This window comes from Pithys albifrons, chromosome 10 (genome assembly GCF_047495875.1).
Source record: "Pithys albifrons albifrons isolate INPA30051 chromosome 10, PitAlb_v1, whole genome shotgun sequence".
NCBI classification, from domain to species: domain Eukaryota; kingdom Metazoa; phylum Chordata; class Aves; order Passeriformes; family Thamnophilidae; genus Pithys; species Pithys albifrons.
Genome location: NC_092467.1, coordinates 30,109,729 through 30,129,288, shown reverse-complemented (window position 1 = coordinate 30,129,288; position 19,560 = coordinate 30,109,729). Strand labels below are relative to the sequence as shown.

Sequence of the window (19,560 nt, the reverse complement as noted above, 5' to 3'; positions counted from 1 at the left end):
CAGCCCTGCACCCAGTGCTTGTGGTGCCCCTCACCAGAGCGGGCTCCGGCCTCGCGCTGCCGCTCCCTCTCAGCCCTGAGCGTCACCCCTTCCCTCACAGCTCAGCCATGTCCCCTCAGCTCGGCCATGTCACCTCAGAACGCAGCCATGTCCCCTCAGCCTGGCCATGTTCCCTCAGTTCGGCCATGGTCCCTCAGAGCGCGGCCATGGTCCCTCAGAGCGCGGCCATGGTCCCTCACAGCCTGGCCATGGTCCCTCACAGCCTGGCCATGTCACCTCAGAACGCAGCCATGTCCCCTCAGCCTGGCCATGTCCCCTCAGAGCACGGCCATGTCCCCTCAGAGCGCGGCCATGTCCCCTCAGAGCGCGGCCATGTCCCCTCAGAGCGCGGCCATGTCCCCTCAGAGCGCGGCCATGGTCCCTCAGAGCGCGGCCATGGTCCCTCAGAGCGCGGCCATGGTCCCTCAGAGCCAGCCATGGTCCCTCAGAGCACAGCCATGTCCCCTCACAGCACAGCCATGTCCCCTCACAGCACAGCCATGTCCCCTCAGCCTCGCCATGTCCCCTCAGAGACCGGCCATGTCCCCTCAGAGCGCAGCTGTGTCCCCTCAGCACAGCCACGTTCCCTCATAGTGCAGCCATGTCCCCTCAGAGACTGGCCATGTCCCCTCAAAGATCAGCCGTGTCCCCTCAGAAACCGGCCATGTTTCCTCAGCCCAGCCACGTCCCCTCAGCCCAGCCACAGTCCCTCAGAGCGCAGCCATGTCCCCTCAGCGCAGTTATGCCCTTCACAGCCCGGCCGTGTCCCCTCAGAGCGCAGCCATGTCCCTTCACAGCCTGGCCATGTCCCCCTCAGCCCAGCCATGTCCCCTCAGAGACCGGCCATGTCCTCTTAGAGTGCACACATCTCCCCTCAGCTCGGCTATGTCCCCTCAGCTGGGTCATGGTCCCTTAGAGCACAGCCATTTCCCCTCACAGCCCAACAATGTCCCTCAGCCGGGCCATGTCCCCTCAGAACGCAGCCATGTCCCCTCACAGCCCGGCCATGTCCCCTTCACAGCCCGGCCATGTCCCCTCACCTCCCCGCCCACCTGGGCCCTGCCGAGCTCCGCCTACCGAAGACATCTCCGCCTTCAGCCACGCCATCTCCGCCTCCAGCCGTGCCATCTCCGCCTCTCGCAGCGCCATCTCCGCCTCCGGCTGCGCCATCTCCGCCTCTGCGCGGCCGCTCCCCGCGCTGCCGCCCGCCCATCGCCTCGGGCCGCCCCTTCCGCGGCAGGGCCGGCATGGCGGCGGCCGAGGAGCCCGAGGTGGACATCGAGGGGGACCCCGCGGCCGCGCCGGGGTAAGTGCGGGGTCCGGCGGCTCAGTGCGGGGCTCCAGGGGCCGTGCGGGGCCTGGGGAGCTTAATGTGGGTCCCCGGGGACTCAGTGCGCGTCTCGGTGGGGCTCCGGGAGCGCGGCCCGGGTCCCCCGCGCCGGCCCGGGGAGCTGCGGGAGAAGCGGCCCTTCCTGAGGGGCCAGACCGGGCTCGGCGCTTCCCGAGCTCCGGGAGAGAGCTGGGAATGTTATGGAGAGCCCATGGAGAGCGGGGAGCGCCGGCGGGCCGCAGAGAACCGACTGTGGAGGCGCCGGTGTGAGCAGAACGCGGAACTGCTGCTTGGGGAACAGCGCCCGGAGCCTGCCGGGAAAATCCTTAAAATACACATGGGGAAGGCGGCGGGTTGTGTAACTCGGAGAGGGTCGGGAGGCTGCAGGCCGGGAGCGAAAGGAGTCGTGGAGTCATGGAATGGTAAGGGCTTGGAATGGACCTTAAAGGTGATCCATTCCCGGCTCTGCCCTGAGCAGGGATGCTCCCACTGCACCAGACTGCCCAAGGGTTTATCCAGCCTGGCTTTGGTCACTGCCCGGGATGGGACATCCACACCTCTTTGGGCAACTTGTTTCACTGTCTCACAGTACAGAATTTCTTGCCAATATCTAACATAAATTCCCCCCGTTTCAGTTTGTATCAATTGCTCTCTGCCCTGTGATACAGTTCCTGATGGAGAATCCCTGTCCAGCTTCCCTGCAGGCCCTGCAGATGCTGTGAGGCTGCTCTGAGGTCTCCATGCACCTTCTCTTCTCCAGGCTGGACAGCCCCAGCCTTCCCAGCCTGTCTCCATAGGGGAGGTGCTCCAGTCCCCCATCCACTTCATGGCCTTCTCTGCACTTACTCCAACAATTTCATGTCCTCCTCATCTTGGGAACTCCAGAGGTGGATGCAGCACTCCAGGCAGGGTCACAAGAGCAGAGGAGAGGGAAGAATCACCTCCTACCACTGCTGCAGACAGGCTGAGAGCCCACCCTGTCCTGGGAATGCTCCAAAAGAAGCAGAGGGGCTGAGAGCCCACCCTGTCCTGGGAATGCTCCAAAAGAAGCAGAGGGGCTGAGAGCCCACCCTGTCCTGGGAATGCTCCAAAAGAAGCAGAGGGGCTGAGAGCCCACTCTGTCCTGGGAATGCTCCAAAAGAAGCAGGAGTTGTATTGGTTTCTGACTGTACATGGAGATTTATCCTTTATCCTATAAAGACATGTTTGGAGTGCTGGCACAAAGCATTTTGGAATAGTAGATGAGTTTAAATTAGTGGCACTGCAGGGGATATAGGGTCGATTAGTCTTGAGAGCAGTCTAAATGCTCTGGAAGCAAAGATTTTTTTAAAGAAGTGATTGCATTACTAAGCAGATTTTATGCTGCATGAAAATGAAAGGAAGTTGATCAATGTTGTTATTCAATGATGTTAATCAGTGACAGATCTCTAATAAGTATTTATTTACAGAAAAGATCAAGTGTAAAGTGGATGAATTCTGTAAGAGCACTGGATTAGATGTTGGGAAGAAATCCTTCCCTGTGAGGGTGGGCAGGCCCTGGCACAGGTGCCCAGAGAAGCTGTGGCTGCTCCATCCCTGGGAGTGTCTAAGCCAGGTTGGATGGGGCTTGGAGCAACCTGGGCTGGTGGAAGGTGTCCCTGCCCATGAGATAATCTTTAAGGTCACTTCCAATCCAAACCATTCCATGATTCTATTCCATGATTCTAATAGCCCTGTGCTATTAACCCTTGTGTAAGTGTGAGCTTTCCTTGGCAGGAAAACAAGTTTGTCTTTACACGAAGGTGTTTTTAACCATACTGGGGGAAATGTATAGAAATGTGGAGATAGTACAACTCAGTGACACTTGTAATATTCAAAATGCAGTTGTTTTGAACACTGGAATCTCTTTCAGAGATCATGAAAACCCAGCATCAAGCCTGCTGCAGGACCACTATCTAGATTCATCTTGGAGAACTGGCAATAGTCTTGTAAGTATTTTTTTTAAGGAATGGTGCTTCTAGAAAGGTTATCATAGAATAGAACCATAGAATGGATTGAGTTGGAAAAGCCCTCCAAGATCATCAAGTCCAACCCTTGGTCCAACTCCAGTCCCTTTACCAGATCATGGCACTCAGTGCCACGGCCAAGCTCAGTTTAAAAATCTCCAGGGATGGGGAATCCACCCCCTCTCTGGGCAGCCCATTCCAATCCCTGAGCACTCTCTCTGCAAAGAATTTTTTTCTGATCTCCAACTTCAATTTCCCCTGGCAGAGCTTGAGCCCATCGTGCCCCCTTGTCCTATTGCTGAGTGCCTGGGAGAAGAGACCAACCCCCACCTGGCCAGAACTTCCCTTCAGCTTCTGTGTGCTCTTCTCTCCATGTACATCCTCTTTAGGTTTTTAACCATTGCTTTTTCCTTATTTTTAGAAAGTTTTATATATTTATTCTTGATACCCAAGAACAGTGTGACAGAATTCAGGTATTAAAACATCCTTGTGTGTTTTGCAGCCCTGGACATTGGACAGCAGCATCAGTGAAGAAAACAGGGCTGTCATTGAGAAGATGTTGCTGGAAGAAGAGTATCCTTTTGCTGATTTGGCTGCATGTTTTCCTGTAGAAAAACAGAAAACTTCCTGTTTCCAAAGGAACTGGACTCATCTTTTCCTGTTAAATTGACTGAAGACCTGTTACCTTGTAGGCAGATGGAAGAAATGCTGCTGGAGAAACTGCAGTATTTGTTTCTACAGCTGGGTAATTCTGAGCCAGTATAATTGATATGGCTGTAGAATCCTCACGTGTACAAACATCACTGATGCTTTGAAAAGTTACTTAGCGACTATTTCAGATATTATTTATCTAATAAATCACTTTCTGAAAAAATATGGCTCAACCAAAAGGAAGTGGAGAAGAGATCTGTGAAAAGGTAAGGTGTGTTTGGGAAAAATTAGATGAGAAGAATTGAAAAGTCCTTCTCAAGTAAGGTTATTTTCTGAGATGTGCAACAGCATCACAATTACTAATTTTTATTTTCACTTTGTTTTTTTTTTTGTTTTCAGCCCACATAAGAAAACTGGAAAAGTCATGTATGTACATTTTAATGTTTGAGTTGCATTTTTAAGCGTGGTGTTTGATTTATGTTAAGTTACATTATGACATTATTAAAAGATATAAAAGTCACACTTCCTTAATTCCTTTTGTTTGGCTGTACAAAGTTATGTAAGAAACCTTTGAACAGGAAGAAATACTGTGTGCAATAATAGGCCTATAGTAAAACAGGTTTTTTTGTTACACAGTGGTCCTTATGAAAAAAGTTGTGAATTCTAGTTGGTTTTTTTCTCCTGAACTTTTCTGTTTGCTGCTTTTATGTATTTCTGTACCATCAGCCACTGATGAACAATGAGTTGCCTCAAACGTTCCTTTGTGGGGAAGCAGCTGATGTGATTCTCAGTATTTTATTTACTGTATTTATACATCCATGTTTAAAACTGTACTGTGAGTTCTGCCAAAGATGGGGAGTAGTTCCCCCTGTCAGAGGGTGTTTGGTTTAGTGGGATTGGGGAATTCCCTGGTTTTAGGAAAGCACCAACTTGTGCCTCCTGCTGTCCCAGGGTCCGGTCACCTCCCAAACCACCTGGGTGCTCCCTGAAGTGGACACTGGAGGAAAAAGAGCTGTTTGAACAAGGACTGGTGAGTTTGCTTATAGAGGTAATATTTTTAATTGAATTCACTAGTTTATCCTAAATAACAAAGTAGTTAATATGAATAAGCATTTTATAGTTCTGAAGTTTCTGCTTTTGTTCTTCCAATGTGTTAAAAGTAATTGCCATCTACCAGTGATGACTCAGAATGGTTTTCTGCACCAGATTTTGTTCATGTGAGGCTGATTACAATTGGAGAGCACAAAATACCTCAAGTGTTCAGCATTCTGAGTTGTACAGTCACAGTGTTGTTGTTAACTATGGGAAGTGTTTCTAAGGCAAATCAGGTGAAAAAATGAAATGCTTTAACCCCTGTTGTAAGGTCTTCACTGGGTTGTGCCCTGCCCAGTGTAACAGGGTTTGCTTTGCCAAGCACAGACTCATTCCAGTAGGATATCTTGGGATAGCATAATTTAGAGAGTGCCTGAACAAGGTGAAGAACCAACTCCAGTTGAGAAGAGTAACAATAGTTCTTGTTGGGTGCCATTTTCTTCTTGGTAGGACATGAATAGTGAGGTTCTTCACCATGGGTTTGCTGTGCTGGTTGTGCATTTTAATGAGCTATTGAGAGTTTAAACTCTTTTGTCACATGAAGTGCAATGTCAGGAATGTCAGTTCTGGGTAACTTCAGTGTGCTTTGCTGTGTCAGGTGAAGTTTGGCCGCCGGTGGACAAAGATTGCCAAGTTGATCGGGAGCCGAACGGTGCTACAAGTCAAGAGCTACGCTCGGCAGTATTTCAGGAACAAGGTGAGTGGGTCTGGTAGTTCTGGCTTTAGGCCTCAGTTGGGCCTAAATGCAGCAGGCCCAAAGGATGTGACATAGATCAGAAGGGACAGGCATCACCTGACTAAGCAACCAAAGAGGTATTTCATATCATCTGACATCATCAACAAGTGTCAAGAGGTATAAAGAGAGAGAGGAGGTGCTTCTGTGTCTTTTCTGTTTTGCCTCAGACCTGTAAAGATGCCCTGCCCTGCCCTACCGAGATTAGACCTCGCCACCATCCCTGCTGTGTTATCCAGGGAGGTGAACATTTTCTTGTTAGTTTCTGCTCTCTGGGAGGTTTCTTTGGGAGAGTTTTTTTGGAAGGTTTTGTGGGGTTTGGGTGATTGGAATCTGTATTATTTGGTTGGGTGACTCACTAGTTGTTGTTAGTCTGGTTTTCTTTCAATCACATTTGTATATATATGTATTATATTCTGTTTTTAATTGTCTTTCTTTTGTATAAGAAGCTTGCTACTTCAGGTTTTGGTGTTTTTTCTCTCCCTCCTTTTCTCTTGGTTGGGGGGGATAGACCCTTTCTTTGTGTGTTGGGCAGTTGGCATTTTGCTGGCTCAACCCATGGGGGATCTGGAGTTGGCAGAAAGGCTGTTTGCCAAGAGTGGTGGTGTATGTGCAGCTTTGGTTCTAATCTGTCTTTTCAGGGCACTGCTGGCAAAGCACACACTCTGTTTATTCCCATATTTGGAAAAGTGGAATATCCTTCTTTAATGCAGATTTAAAATTAAGTCAGAGCTGATTTTAAATTCCTGGAATAACCAGTATTCTTGTTGTAAACAATAAATGTAGTATAACTGTGATCTCTTACACTGTTTGTCATTAGTCTGAAAATTGTTTTCCAGTACACAGCTGTGTGTTGTAGTTTTAGCTTTAGTCTCATTTGAGATTTTGGGGACATTCAAGAAGAAATAACTATAGGATTTTTTGACTGGAAATACATGTTAATTTGCACTTGGGCTAAACTATACCTGTAATGCTGTGCCAGAGTCAGTTGCAACGGATTAAACTATGTTGAAGGGGTAAGATGAGAAAGAAACACTTCAGAATACCTGCTGTTCCAATGAAATCTTCTGATTATTTGGCAGGCAGATGAGATTGTTTTGGTTTTCCCTTCTCAAAGTATTTTATATTTTCCTAAGGCAAAAAATGGTGATTGTGAAAAGGAAGAGCACAGTCAGCATGGGGGCAGTGTTCCCACGGAAGATGGGATAAGGGCAGAACCTGGGAGCCTGAGAGGCCGTGCAGACCCCAATCTGAATGCAGTGAAAATAGAAAAGCTGTCAGATGATGAAGAGGTAGACATAACTGATGACATGGATGAGCTCCTCTCTCCTACCTGCCAGCAAGAAACCGGAAAATCTGAATTACCTGCTATTCCAAGAAGTCCAGTTGAAGAAACCAAAGTGGTGGAACATGCTTTTTCATCTGCTGGACACAGCTCTGCAGCTGCTCTGCCTGGAGAAGACCATCAGCACGCCAGGCAGGATCCAGTGGATGCTTTGGTACTCCCTGCTGTGGCAGCAGCGTGTTCCCAGCCCCTGAATGGAGACACCTCTGGGGCTGTGCATGGCCAGCAGCACAGCAGCTTGATGGAGAAAGCTGAGCAGGGAGGGGCAGTAACACCTCGTGGTGCTGCACAGGGAACGGACCAGGAGCCCAGTGGGGAGCAAAGGGACACGGCTCACAATGGATTGCTTTTCCCTTCTCCCTGCCAAGTGGATGAGGATCACCCAGAGGAGGCAGAGGAGCTGAAGCCTCCTGATCAGGAAGTGGAGGTTGACAGGAGCATCATCCTGGAAGAGGAAAAGCAGGCTATTCCCGAGTTCTTTGAAGGGCGCCAGGCCAAAACACCGGAGCGGTACTTGAAGATCAGGAATTACATTTTGGATGAATGGTAACATGCATTCATTTCTTTTACTGAAATAAGTGATTAAGTCCTGGTTTGCTGTAGTTAAAACACTACTTAGTACTAATAGCTTCTGAAAAGAGTAAAATTATTTGTATTTTAGCCTACCAGTGAACAGCACTCACTATTAATGCTCCTTTTGCATTTTCCCATTTTGTCTCTGGCATTCTGAAGTTAAGCAATGAAAATACTTTGGAACATTATGAAGATTAATGTCCTGTGTCAGAACAAGCTACATGTATTTTGGTTATGTTACTTTCTTCCAACTTTTGCCATCCTGTATGTAAGAATGGTTTTAATAAGTGGTTCCTGAAAATAACTCATTAACTCTGTAATGAGGTCTGCAGCATTGTAGCATTGCCTTTACAGAAGGGCACCAAGAAGTCTGTGCTACAACAAATAATGTTGCCCTAAAGAATGCATCAAAGTCAGTACCAATTTGGAGTAGTGCTTGCACACTTGGATATCTTCTATTCCATCTCTAAAGAGCTGCTGTAAGGAACCACAGTGATTTGTGGCAGCAGGCTCAAGATAGTTTGTCCTGTTGTCAATTTTTTTTTGTTGTGTTGGTTAGCTTGCTTTAGAAAGAATTACTGAGCTTAACTCAGTCTCCACTCAGTGGTCTCATGCACTGGCAGCTTGTTCTGGTTGCAAAGAAAGGCTAAAATTCCATACCAGAGAAGTGTCGAACTGGAAAGGTTCAGTGTCAGTTCAGAAGGAAGCAATAAGTGCTTAGAGACTGCAAACAGCACCTCAGTTAGTCCCACAATGCCTTCATCCCCCATGATTTGTTCTGCTCTCTGACAAGGTGCTGGACTTTATTTTAGGGAGAGGTGTAAACCCAAGTACCTGAACAAGACCTCGGTGCGTCCCGGCCTGAAGAACTGCGGCGATGTCAACTGCATTGGGCGGATCCACACGTACCTGGAGCTGATTGGAGCCATCAACTTCGGCTGTGGTGAGGGCACTTTATGCCAATCAATAAATGGACTGTGTTGGGGTGATGCTGAAGGGCTGCCTGGCTTCAGGGTGCACTGCTCACACAGAGGATGCACATTCATCATCCTTGCTAGGAAGGACCTTCCCAGCACTTTGTCTCTCATAGCCTTGGAAAATCTGGAGGAGTTTATAACCAGGATTGTGAATTTTTGGTTTTACACAAAACCTTTTTATTTTTTCTCTATTTTTTCCCCTTTCCTCGTGCTTAACCACACATGAGCTGCTGGGCTGGTGTTCTTGGTTTGTGCTTTTCTGTGTGTCTAGTACTGGATTTTTTTTCCCCCAATAACCCACTGTATCTGAAATTCTGCCCTCCGTCGTTATGAGACAGAATTCAAGTTATTGTTCCTTCTCCCACACTGAGTGATAACTATTTCCTAAATAAACAGCAATGTCTTCATGCTCAGGGCTAGTTTTTAAACACTTCAAATGATAAAATGAGGTGGCATGTTTGTACATACACCTGTAACTTGATGTGTTACAGTCTCTGGGTGGATCTTGGTCCAAAGCTGAACAAGAGTTGGGAGAGAAGCAAAGTCCTGCAAATACATTGTGTCTGAAGTGATTAAAAATAAATCAACAATAAAGAAAGAGGTTTTGCTGTGATGAAAGTGCTGTGGCAGTGGGAGAGGGCTGTGCCATCAGCCAGAATTATGCCCAACAAGCAATGTCTGTTTACTCTGGGGTTTCTGTGTTGCTGTTTTCCTTCTGGGATTTGCGTTCCCGCTGCCGCACGTGCTCCCTGTGTGTGTGGCAGTGCCTGGCTGACCCCGGGTGTGTCCCTTGTGTCTCCGCAGAGCAGGCCGTGTACAACCGGCCGCAGGGAGCCGACCGGACGCGCTGCAGGGACGGCCGGGACGCGGTGGAAGCCTATCAGCTGGCACAGCGCCTGCAGTCCATGGTGCGGCCTGGGGAGGGAGCCGGGACTGCAGCAGCGGCGGGGAAAGCCTTCCCAGCTCGCATTTTCAAGCCAGGGCATCTCAGGAAATTTCTCCTCTCGTTCAGGTTGCAGTTTCATAGAGTGCCCTGTGATTGAAGTGCAGTCTGGGTGCAGGCTCTGGGGTCTGCCCCAGCACCTGCTCCTTACACACATTCAGCTACTTCCAGAGAAGAGCAGCGAGGCTGGAGAAGGGACTGGAGCACAAGTGCTGTGGGGAGAGGCTGAGGGAGCTGGGGGTGTTTAGCCTGGAGAAGAAGAGGCTCAGAGGTGACCTCAGCACTGTCTGGAACTCCCTGAAGGGAAGTTCTGGCCAGGTGGGGGTTGGTCTCTCCTCCCAGGCACTCAGCAATAGGACAAGGGGGCACGATGGGCTCAAGCTCTACCAGGGGAAATTGAAGTTGGAGAGTAGAAAAAACTTATTTGCAGAGAGAGTGCTCAGGCACTGGAATGGGCTGCCCAGAGAGGGGGTGGATTCCCCATCCCTGGAGGTTTTTAACCTGAGATTGGCTGTGGCACTGAGTGCCATGATCTGGTAAAGGGACTGGAGTTGGACCAAGGGTTGGACTTGATGATCTCAGAGGTCTTTTCCAACCCAATCCATTCTATGATTCCCTGCATTGTCTTTCAGCCACAAGCCCCTCTTCCCCATCTCTCCATAACTTATTAGCCAGAAAACAGTGAAGTGTATTGCAGTGTGTGATTAAGTTGCTTGCATTTTAACTGTTGGATACAGCAGGATGTGGCTTACTCAGAGCCTCGTGCACACAGTGAAGTGCAGAAGTAACTGGGAGTACATGAACCACCAGGGCTTGCCAGAGTTAATTTTCATATTCACATTTCATGTAGCATTTTTAAATACCTCACAGTAAAATAAACCAGTTGATGAGAGGAGAAACAAAATCAATCCCACAAAAAAATAATACATTGAAATATGAAGAGCTGTAGCATGCACTGGATGTAAACATACTGATTTTCTAGCTTTATATATTGTCTGAGCTAGAATTCAGAGCTGCATGACAGTGCCCTGTAAGTGTCAGGGACGCTGATGTTCTGTGGAGCCTTAAAATCCAAAAATCTCCACTGATGATACTTCATGACAGTCTACAGACCTCTGGGGTGTTCTTTCTGCTCTGGGAATGTGTCAGAGTGTTGGTACCACCCCTGTGGCAGTGGCCTTTGGACAGTGTCCCTGTCTCTGTCCCCTTGACTCCTCCTGGTGGTTTCTCCCCACAGCGCACGAGGAGACGGCGCGTGCGAGACCCCTGGGGGAACTGGTGTGATGCCAAGGACCTGGAGGGACAGACATTTGAGGTAACCCTGCTGTGTTCTTACCTTTCCTTGAAGAATTAATTCTTGCTAATTGCTGGGAGCTGGTGTTGCTCAAAGGGCCAAGGGAACAGTTGTGTCATAGGGACTTAGCCTCTCTTGTGGAAGCAGGAATCTGAAGGTCGTTCAGCATCTGGGGTATCTTTGTGCTGCTGAAAAATAAAAAAGTGGGTGTTTGCAGAGGGGCTTTATGCCCTCAAGCTCTTTGCCTTGTCCTGTAGGAGCTTTCATGACCCGTTGCTTTGCAGTTAACTGCCTTAAAGCAAGGAGTAGGGAATGGGAGAGTAACATTTAAATGTTGTTTTTTCAATCCTATATGGTTTCTCTGCTCATTATGTAGGTGATAACGAGTTCCTAATATTAATTTTGCTACTAGCAATATCCCCAGAAATCCTGTGGTTTATGAAGTGCTTAAAAATTCATACAGCTTTAAATATTTCATGGGAGAATTGCAAAGGAAATACTTGTCCATTCCTGCAGTTTCAAATTACATGAGAAGGGAAGAACATGCTATTTTTCTCATATAGAAAACCTTCTTAGTTTGCAGCCTCCAGTAATTAACAATTACTTCCATAATGCTACAATGCCATGCCTATTTTTGAGTAACTGTAACACATAAATCATATCAAGAGGACACTGAGGTCAAGAATTTATTCTGGGCTGGTTTTGCAATCACTGCTGAAACAGCACTTCAGACATTTAACATTATTTTTTCTTAAATCCTCTCAGCATCTCTCAGCTGAAGAATTAGCAAGAAGGAGAGAGGAAGAAAAACTGAAACCTGCAAAATCTTCTAAAGGTTCGAGACAAATGAGAAGGTATTATTGGATGTGCACTGTGTTCAAACACAGACCTGCTTGAGGTGGAACCAATATCTGTGTCAGGCTGGGAGTGTGTCTGAAATAGCCTGGATTCATTTCATGGTGGGATTCAAGAGTGTGGGGTGATGTGTCTGTGTTTGGTGGAATTTGGTGTGGGATGAGACAGTCCAGTAAAGAAAACAGGGCTATTCCTCCTCAGCCAAGGAGACAGTGGGAAACTTGGAAAGCTTCCTGACTGTCCTACATCTTTAGAGAAATTTTCTTTCATTTTATAGTTCCTTTGATCCCTTTCAGCTGATTCCATGCTGCCTGTTCACGGGAGAGAAGCAGGTACGTCCCTGTGAGCAGTTACCGAGGGTTCCCTACCACGTGACTCTCCTTGTTCTCATTGTTGTCCTTATCATTCCAGGAACCTTTCCAGGTGAAAGTGTCTTCTGAAGCACTTCTAATAATGGATTTGGTGAGGATTAAGTTTTACCTTTCACAAAGCTGTGATGTCTGTGTTGTGGGTTGGTTTTTTTTAATGAGGAAGACTGAGAAACACAGTAATGTTTTCATTCACCTGGAAGTGAGAGCCAAGTACTAAATAAAGCCCCTGAAGATGAGTATTTTTGATACTGTGCAGCCATTTACCTTCTAGAAAAACTAGAAAGAGCTTTGCTGCTTTACTACTTTACTACTCTACTACACTCTGTCACACTTTAAATCTAATTTGCTTAAAGCTGCTTTCTGCAAGTCTGCCCTTCTGAAATCTATGGCTTCATTTTCCACCAGTCTGGGAATTGATTTTGTGCTCACAAAGCAGCATGTGGGGATGTTTTAAGAACCACAGGCTGTACCAAAATGGTGCAGTTGTTCAGCACTGCCCAGGCTGCAGGTTTTGATGCCAGCATTGCCTCATGTATGGAAGCATTACACCTTTGAACTACATAATATATGTATAGAATAAGCAAATTTAATCTCTTCTGTTTGCTCTGAATGGAAACAATGGGGTTTTGAGAGGGTTTAGTTGTGTTAAGTTTTCCTTCTAAATGTCCTTGACAAGTTCCTGACTTGAGTGCAGAGCAAAACTAGGAGAGATTACACACCTTGGACTTTCACAGTTGTTTAATTTCCTTTTTTTCTTCTTTGTTTGATCTCATTCCAGCACTCCCACGTGTCTCTGGCAGAGGTGATAGGGCTGCTGGGTGGCAGGTACTCTGAGGCTGATAAAGTAGTGGAAGTAAGTGTTAGTCTTGATACATTTTCTTTAAAATACTAAAGCTGATATGGTAATAGGTACAATTTGAATAGATGTAAATCTTCTTTCTGAAGGACAACTAATTTCTGAAGGGCAACTAATTAAATATATTGGAGTGGAAGTTAATTATGTAGTCTTGCAGTGTCAGAGCTGTGTTCAGTGTTGGTCTGTCAGGTCTGTTATGAGGAAGGTCTGGTGAATTCCTCTTAAGCTGTGTGTGTGAGGTGTGGCAGAACTGCAGGAGGTTGCTGCATCCCCAGCTGGGTGTCTCTGGCAGGTGTGTGCAGCAGAGCCCTGCAGCAGCCTCAGCACGGGGCTGCAGTGCGAGATGGACGCCGTGTCACAGACCCAGGCCTCGGAGGCGCTGGCGGCCAGGGGCTTCCAGGTCATCGGCTGGTACCACTCACACCCCGCCTTCGAGCCCAACCCCTCCATCCGGGACATCGACACCCAGGCCAAGTACCAGGTACAGCACCGACCCCTCCACTGGGACACTGACACCCAGGCCAAGTACCAGGTACAGCACCGACCCCTCCACTGGGACACTGACACCCAGGCCAAGTACCAGGTACAGCACCGACCCCTCCACTGGGACACTGACACCCAGGCCAAGTACCAGGTACAGCACCGACCCCTCCACTGGGACACTGACACCCAGGCCAAGTACCAGGTACAGCACCGACCCCTCCACTGGGACACTGACACCCAGGCCAAGTACCAGGTACAGCACCGACCCCTCCACTGGGACACTGACACCCAGGCCAAGTACCAGGTACAGCACCGACCCCTCCACTGGGACACTGACACCCAGGCCAAGTACCAGGTACAGCACCGACCCCTCCAGTGGAACACTGACACCCAGGCCAAGTACCAGGTACAGCACCGACCCCTCCACTGGGACACTGACACCCAGGTACAGCACCGACCCCTCCACTGGGACACTGACACCCAGGCCAAGTACCAGGTACAGCACCAACCCCTCCACTGGGACACTGACACCCAGGTACAGCACCAACCCCTCCACTGGGACACTGACACCCAGGTACAGCACCGACCCCTTCACTGGGACACTGACACCCAGGTACAGCACCGACCCCTTCACTGGGACACTGACACCCAGGTACAGCACCGACCCCTCCATTGGGACACTGACACCCAGGTACAGCACCAACCCCTCCATTGGGACACTGACACCCAGGTACAGCACCGACCCCTTCACTGTGACACTGACACCCAGGTACAGCACCAACCCCTCCATCCAGGACACTGACACCCAGGTACAGCACCAACCCCTCCATTGGGACACTGACACCCAGGCCAAGTACCAGGTACAGCACCAACCCCTCTATCCAGGACACTGCACCTTCTTTTATACTTGATTTGACATCAAATGATATGAACTATCTCTTTGGTTGCTTAAGTCAGGTGATGTTTGTCCCCTTTAATCTTCATAGACTCTCTGGGCCTGCTGAACTAAAACTAAAGCCAGAGCTACCCCAACCTGCAATCAGCCCAGCCCTAAATTGACATAAATGCTCTTTTTTTAGCTTTCAGCACCCTCTTCTGAGAAAGGCTGATTTTTGTACATGGTGTTCTGTGTGGTTTTGGTTTTGCAGAGCTACTTCTCCAGGGGTGGTGCCATGTTCATTGGGATGATCATCAGCCCCTACAACAGGAACAATCCTCTGCCCTATTCCCAGATCACCTGCCTGGTCATCAGTGACGAGATCAGTGCTGATGGTTCCTACCGTACGTACCTGGGGAAAAATACCAGGGGAAAAGTGTCTCATTTTGGACTTGAGAAATAGGTCTTTATGTATTTATATTGGCAAGGTGATGGTATTGTATAAATCTATAATTTATGTTGGTAAAATATGCTGGGCAAACCCAGGAATTTCACTGAGGGTGATCCTGCAAGTTGTCTGTGCTGTCATAGCAGGAATATTTGAGTATAAATAGATAGAAGGTGGTTCTTTTGTTATTAGTGTTTTCCACAATCCATAAATACAGTGAAAGGCTTGGGACAAATCACTGTTATTTACAGGCAGAATCCATGGGAACAGCTGAGAAACTGTTTCATATGTACCCTAATTTTATTGTGTTCCTTTAAAATACTTTCTAAATTCTTCTTCCCCCACTTGCAATAAACTAGATTTTCTTTTGGAGCAAAATTCATCTGAAATGGAAAACAATACATAAAAACCAAACCTTTTTTATTCACTTAATAACCACATAAATCTCAGAGAGAATACAAAAGTGCTACTAAACACTCAATTCATTTTTCCCTTTCTCTGTTTGTTGTAGATTTCTTGTCCTGGGGAACTGGGGAGGGCAGGGAGGAGAACAGATTTGTTCCTACTCCCACCAGAATTAAATTTGGAATGCAAAACACGTCATCCTTTTGCTTTAACCTCCTCAGTGTTGTCAAGTGAGACAAGCACAGGTTTCTGCAGTCAGTGAGAAACAGGAACAGTTCTGGGGAAGGACAGGAGTGCACAAGAAACTGAATAATGATCTTCAATTGACTGCAGGCCTGCCCTATAAATTTGAAGTGCAGCAGATGCTGGAGGAGCCTCAGTGGGAGTTAATATTTGAAAAAACAAGGTGGATAATTGAAAAATACAGATTTTGCCACAGGTATGTGTCTAATTCTGTTGCAAACAGCCAGTTTGGAATTTTTGTGTGTTTATTACTGTTTCAGTGTGTGGCTGCTTCTCCAAAAAACCAAACAAACCCTTGTTTGTTTCTCTTCCAACAGCAGTGTCCCCATGGATAAAATTTTTCACAGAGATTCTGACCTGACTTGTTTGCAGAAAGTAAGTTTTCTTTTTTAATGGTACTTTTTTTTTTTTTAAATGCACACCTGTTTCGTGGCAGCAGAGGTCACCTGAAGTTACATTTTTACAAATCAGAGTTGTAAATAATGGCAATAAATGACTTCTGTGGCACAACTCACACGAGGATCCTCCTTTGAGAGGGTGGGGATGTGGTTTTGTGCAGACACCAAGTTGGACCCTCACTTTGTGTTCCTGTGTCACTGCTCCTTTTCAAGTTATACTCTACATTGAGTAATTTTGTAGTGTTAATTCTAAATAAAAATCCCTTTACAATAAAGGGAAAAAATCTCAGGAAAAATGTCAATTTAACAAAATTTCCTTTTTTTTTTGACTAGCTTTTGGAGTGCATGAGGAAGACTTTGGGCCAGGTAACAAACTGCCTCATTGCTGAAGAGTTCCTGACTCAGATAGAGAACTTATTCCTCTCCACGTACAAGAGTGAGGAAAAGGGCAGTGCTGAAGGCAGTGAGAAGGAATGTTCCCGTGAGTTGCCAGTCTGATGGCTTTGGCAAACCAGAATTCTGGAATTTGGATTTTGTTTCTTCGTTTCTTCCCTTGCTCCTCATTAAGACAACTCTGTCAGAATTGTTGCCCATCTCAACAGTGTTGCAGGATCCAGTGTCGTCTTGTGGTGGTGAGAACAGACTTTGGGCAGCCCTTCTGAGTGTGGCCTCACTGCCTGAGGGGGGCTCAGTGCTAATGAGGGCATTAATTAAGCTCAGAGCTAATGAGGGCATTAATTGAGTTCCTGGGAGAAGGACACCCTGTCAGCAGTGCTGGGCCTGAGTCTGCAAGGAGAGTTTGTCCTCTCCCAGGTCTCTCAGTTTGGGAATTTTCTCCTATTTTTTGTCTATAGGTGCACATCTAACTCAGAGTGAGTTAATGCTCTTAGAGATTGTAAGTCTGAAAGAATTCACAAAGGAGAAACTTAACTGAAGTGAGGATTTTGTAGCTCACACTTTCCTTCCATCCAGCCTGAAGTTTTACTCAGTTGTAGCAAAATACATCACCCCACGTCTCTGTTGTATTATTTAATTATTTTCCCCACTGATCCTGATGGTTGAGTAGCTTTTTGGCACATTCTTTGCCATCTCAATTCTGTACTGGGGAGGAAAAGGGGCAAGTTTTTGTGACTTTTCAGGAGTGGCTGTGCTTGTTTCCAGTGGAAATGATAACTCCTGTCTTACTACAGGTTGCAACCTTTCTGCCCTTCTGTTCTACAGAGAGGTTTTATGTTGTTCTCCAGATCCTTGTGGTGTGTCCACTTGGGATTGCCACTGTTTCCTGTGGAAACACGAGCTCTTGGTTGATGGCAAACTGAGGGCAACGAGCAGAGAAGTATTTGTGTCTATAAAAACAATTCCCACCTCTTATATTCAGAGTCTTCTCTATAATGTACAGTTCAATAAGAAAACACTGGTTTATAGATGTTCCTCAGTTATGATTCCATACAGGTGTATATTCAGATAAATCAGTCACAAACAGATTGATCCTGATGAGAAGTTTCCTGATTGCAACTTGGAACTGTTTCCTGAGCTGTATCACTGTGAAACTATAAGAAAAAATGTGCTTTAAATCTTGCTTTCTAAGGAAACTTATCTATAGGTGTTATTATTGACACAGATTTGTCTTGTGCAGAGTTTCTCAGAGAGGTCTAAAATATATTTGAAAACCTGAAGCAAGACCTTGGGTTTATATCTAGAGGGGAGAGAATGGACTCAATTTTTATTTTAAGAAAATATATGCGTGTGTGTATATATATACAGTTCTACATAAGATAAATGGAATTTAAGATTTTATATGTTTCAGCTTTTCATTTATATAGAGTTTGAGAAATTTAAAATCCTAAGAGTTGCATCCCAAGGAGGGAACTCTCTCCTTCAGAGGAAGTTAATGTTCCTTTTTCACCATGAAATGTCAGTCTCTTTCTGTCACTGAGGGGAAGGTGCAGAACCTGATCAAAGGAAAATGTGAGTTGTTGATGCTCAGTGACTTTCCCACATTCAAAAGCACTTTTGGTGTGTGTGTTCTGTGCTCTCTGCTGTGTCAGATCAGCTGGTGCAGAGCTCTGGGTCCCACTGCTGTGTCATTTACACTGGTGTGTCCAGCATGTTGACTCACTCTGCATTTACTCTGTCATCCTGGGCCCTTCTGACTCCCAGTGTTCCATGGATTCCTGTACTCCCAGTGCTGCATGGATTCCTGTATTCCCAGTTAAACTACACTCTGGGTGGGAGGCATTCCTGCCTGCCCAGTCACGGGGTGTTGGGTTCAGTTTTCCCTGGGCAGTCTCTGCCTCTGTGGGCAGAGCTGGCTGCAGCAGAACCTCTGCTGTGACATCTCTGTGAAGTGGGTGCTGCTCATTGCCCGTTTGCAGCCCCTAAGGATGGGTCGGGGCACCCAAACAGTGGTGACTGTGCTGGCTGCTTCTCTCTTTAATGACTGCAGGGAGTTAAAGTAGTAGTGGTATTAATTAAATTTAACAGAGATGTCACACACTGAGAGGTTTCCATGGCACACACTTTTGAAGTGCTTTGTGTCTGGGAAGAGGATGTGGTGCAGGATCGAGCCTTTGGCATCCGCACACACTCCAGGTTTTCTGAGGAAATACAGTGCTGGTACCTTTGGGATCTAGTCTTGTATGAATTGGACAGAGCACAGTTGTGATGCTGAGTAATGATTTTGTGGGCAGGAGCCATGGTAAGACAATAACTAAGCTACTTTTCATCATTTAGTGGTTAATAAAGCGAGTTTGGAAGTTGCATGCTTCCCAGGAAATAAAAATCTGGTTTACTAATATGCCAGTTCTGCTACTAAACACATACCAGGCATGAAGGGTTTTTATAAAGAGGCTTTTTATGCCCATCCAGGCTTTGTTTCAGTGCACCTGTGAGGATTAACCCACTGTTGCTTTCTGTAGGACCAGTCACACCCTGCCAAGTTGTGGAATGCTTGAGTAGCAAGTAGAATGATACAGTTAAAACTGAAACTCAAGTTTAAACTAGGAAGAAACAAATTAAAACCAAACAACCCCTCCAGAATGTTTCTTCTGGCAAATATCCCTTGAGGACATTTGTTGGCTGGATCATGTTTGCTCTCCCAGTTAGCAGCAGTGCTGCTTCACTGGGATGCAGGTCTTGTGTGCAAGGGAGGGAGCACAGGGGAAAACAGGGGAACATTCCTATGTTTATTTCTTTTTAAATAAGTAACTTTCCAAGGACAATTCAGTGTCGAGGAAAATAAACAAAACCCCAAACCAAACAATAAGTTCCTGCTGTTGCCATTGTTGTTAAGTACTTTTTTCCTTTGCTTGCTCCTCTGCTGTTCCTGACTGATGATAGACAAGAGTCTCCTAATAAAGGCTGTGTATGCAACACCCTGAGAGAGGTGTCTGTATTTGTCATGGCCTTTTGTCTCCCAAGGAACAGGTCTGGAATTTCGTTATTCCAAGTCGGTGGCAAAAACCCGGTGAGCGAAGGACGTGCAGTTCCACCAGAGGGAGCTTTGTTACAGCGGATACAGGAAAGGTTTGGAGCTCGTGGCAGCACATGTAAACTGGGGGCTGGCGAGGATGTTTCAGGGCAGCAGCCGTGCCTGGGGTGGAGTCGTGTCCCTCAGCTGGCCTTGCACACCCTCTGCTTTGGTCTCCTCAGACAACTTGGCT

At 46.9% G+C, this 19,560-nt stretch overlaps 1 protein-coding gene across 2 annotated transcripts; it reads left to right on the top strand.

Moving 5' to 3' along the window:
- Positions 1–1,219: 1,219 nt before the first annotated feature.
- Positions 1,220–19,272, top strand: MYSM1 (Myb like, SWIRM and MPN domains 1). 2 transcript variants are annotated; one of them, XM_071565002.1, is made up of 20 exons: positions 1,220–1,345; positions 3,261–3,336; positions 3,857–3,927; positions 4,194–4,271; positions 4,405–4,431; positions 4,957–5,035; positions 5,696–5,794; positions 6,967–7,721; positions 8,561–8,691; positions 9,530–9,633; positions 10,906–10,983; positions 11,728–11,816; positions 12,095–12,149; positions 12,229–12,279; positions 12,967–13,041; positions 13,337–13,525; positions 14,676–14,808; positions 15,591–15,696; positions 15,821–15,875; positions 16,232–19,272. In XM_071565002.1, exons 1-20 carry the CDS (start codon positions 1,287–1,289, stop codon positions 16,394–16,396), a joined length of 2,475 nt encoding a protein of 824 aa, XP_071421103.1. In that variant the 5' UTR covers positions 1,220–1,286; the 3' UTR covers positions 16,397–19,272. The 2 variants fall into 2 exon arrangements, with proteins under 2 accessions (XP_071421103.1, XP_071421102.1); XM_071565001.1 differs by having other exon boundaries at positions 1,222–1,345; positions 15,818–15,875.
- The last annotated feature ends 288 nt before the right edge of the window (positions 19,273–19,560 follow it).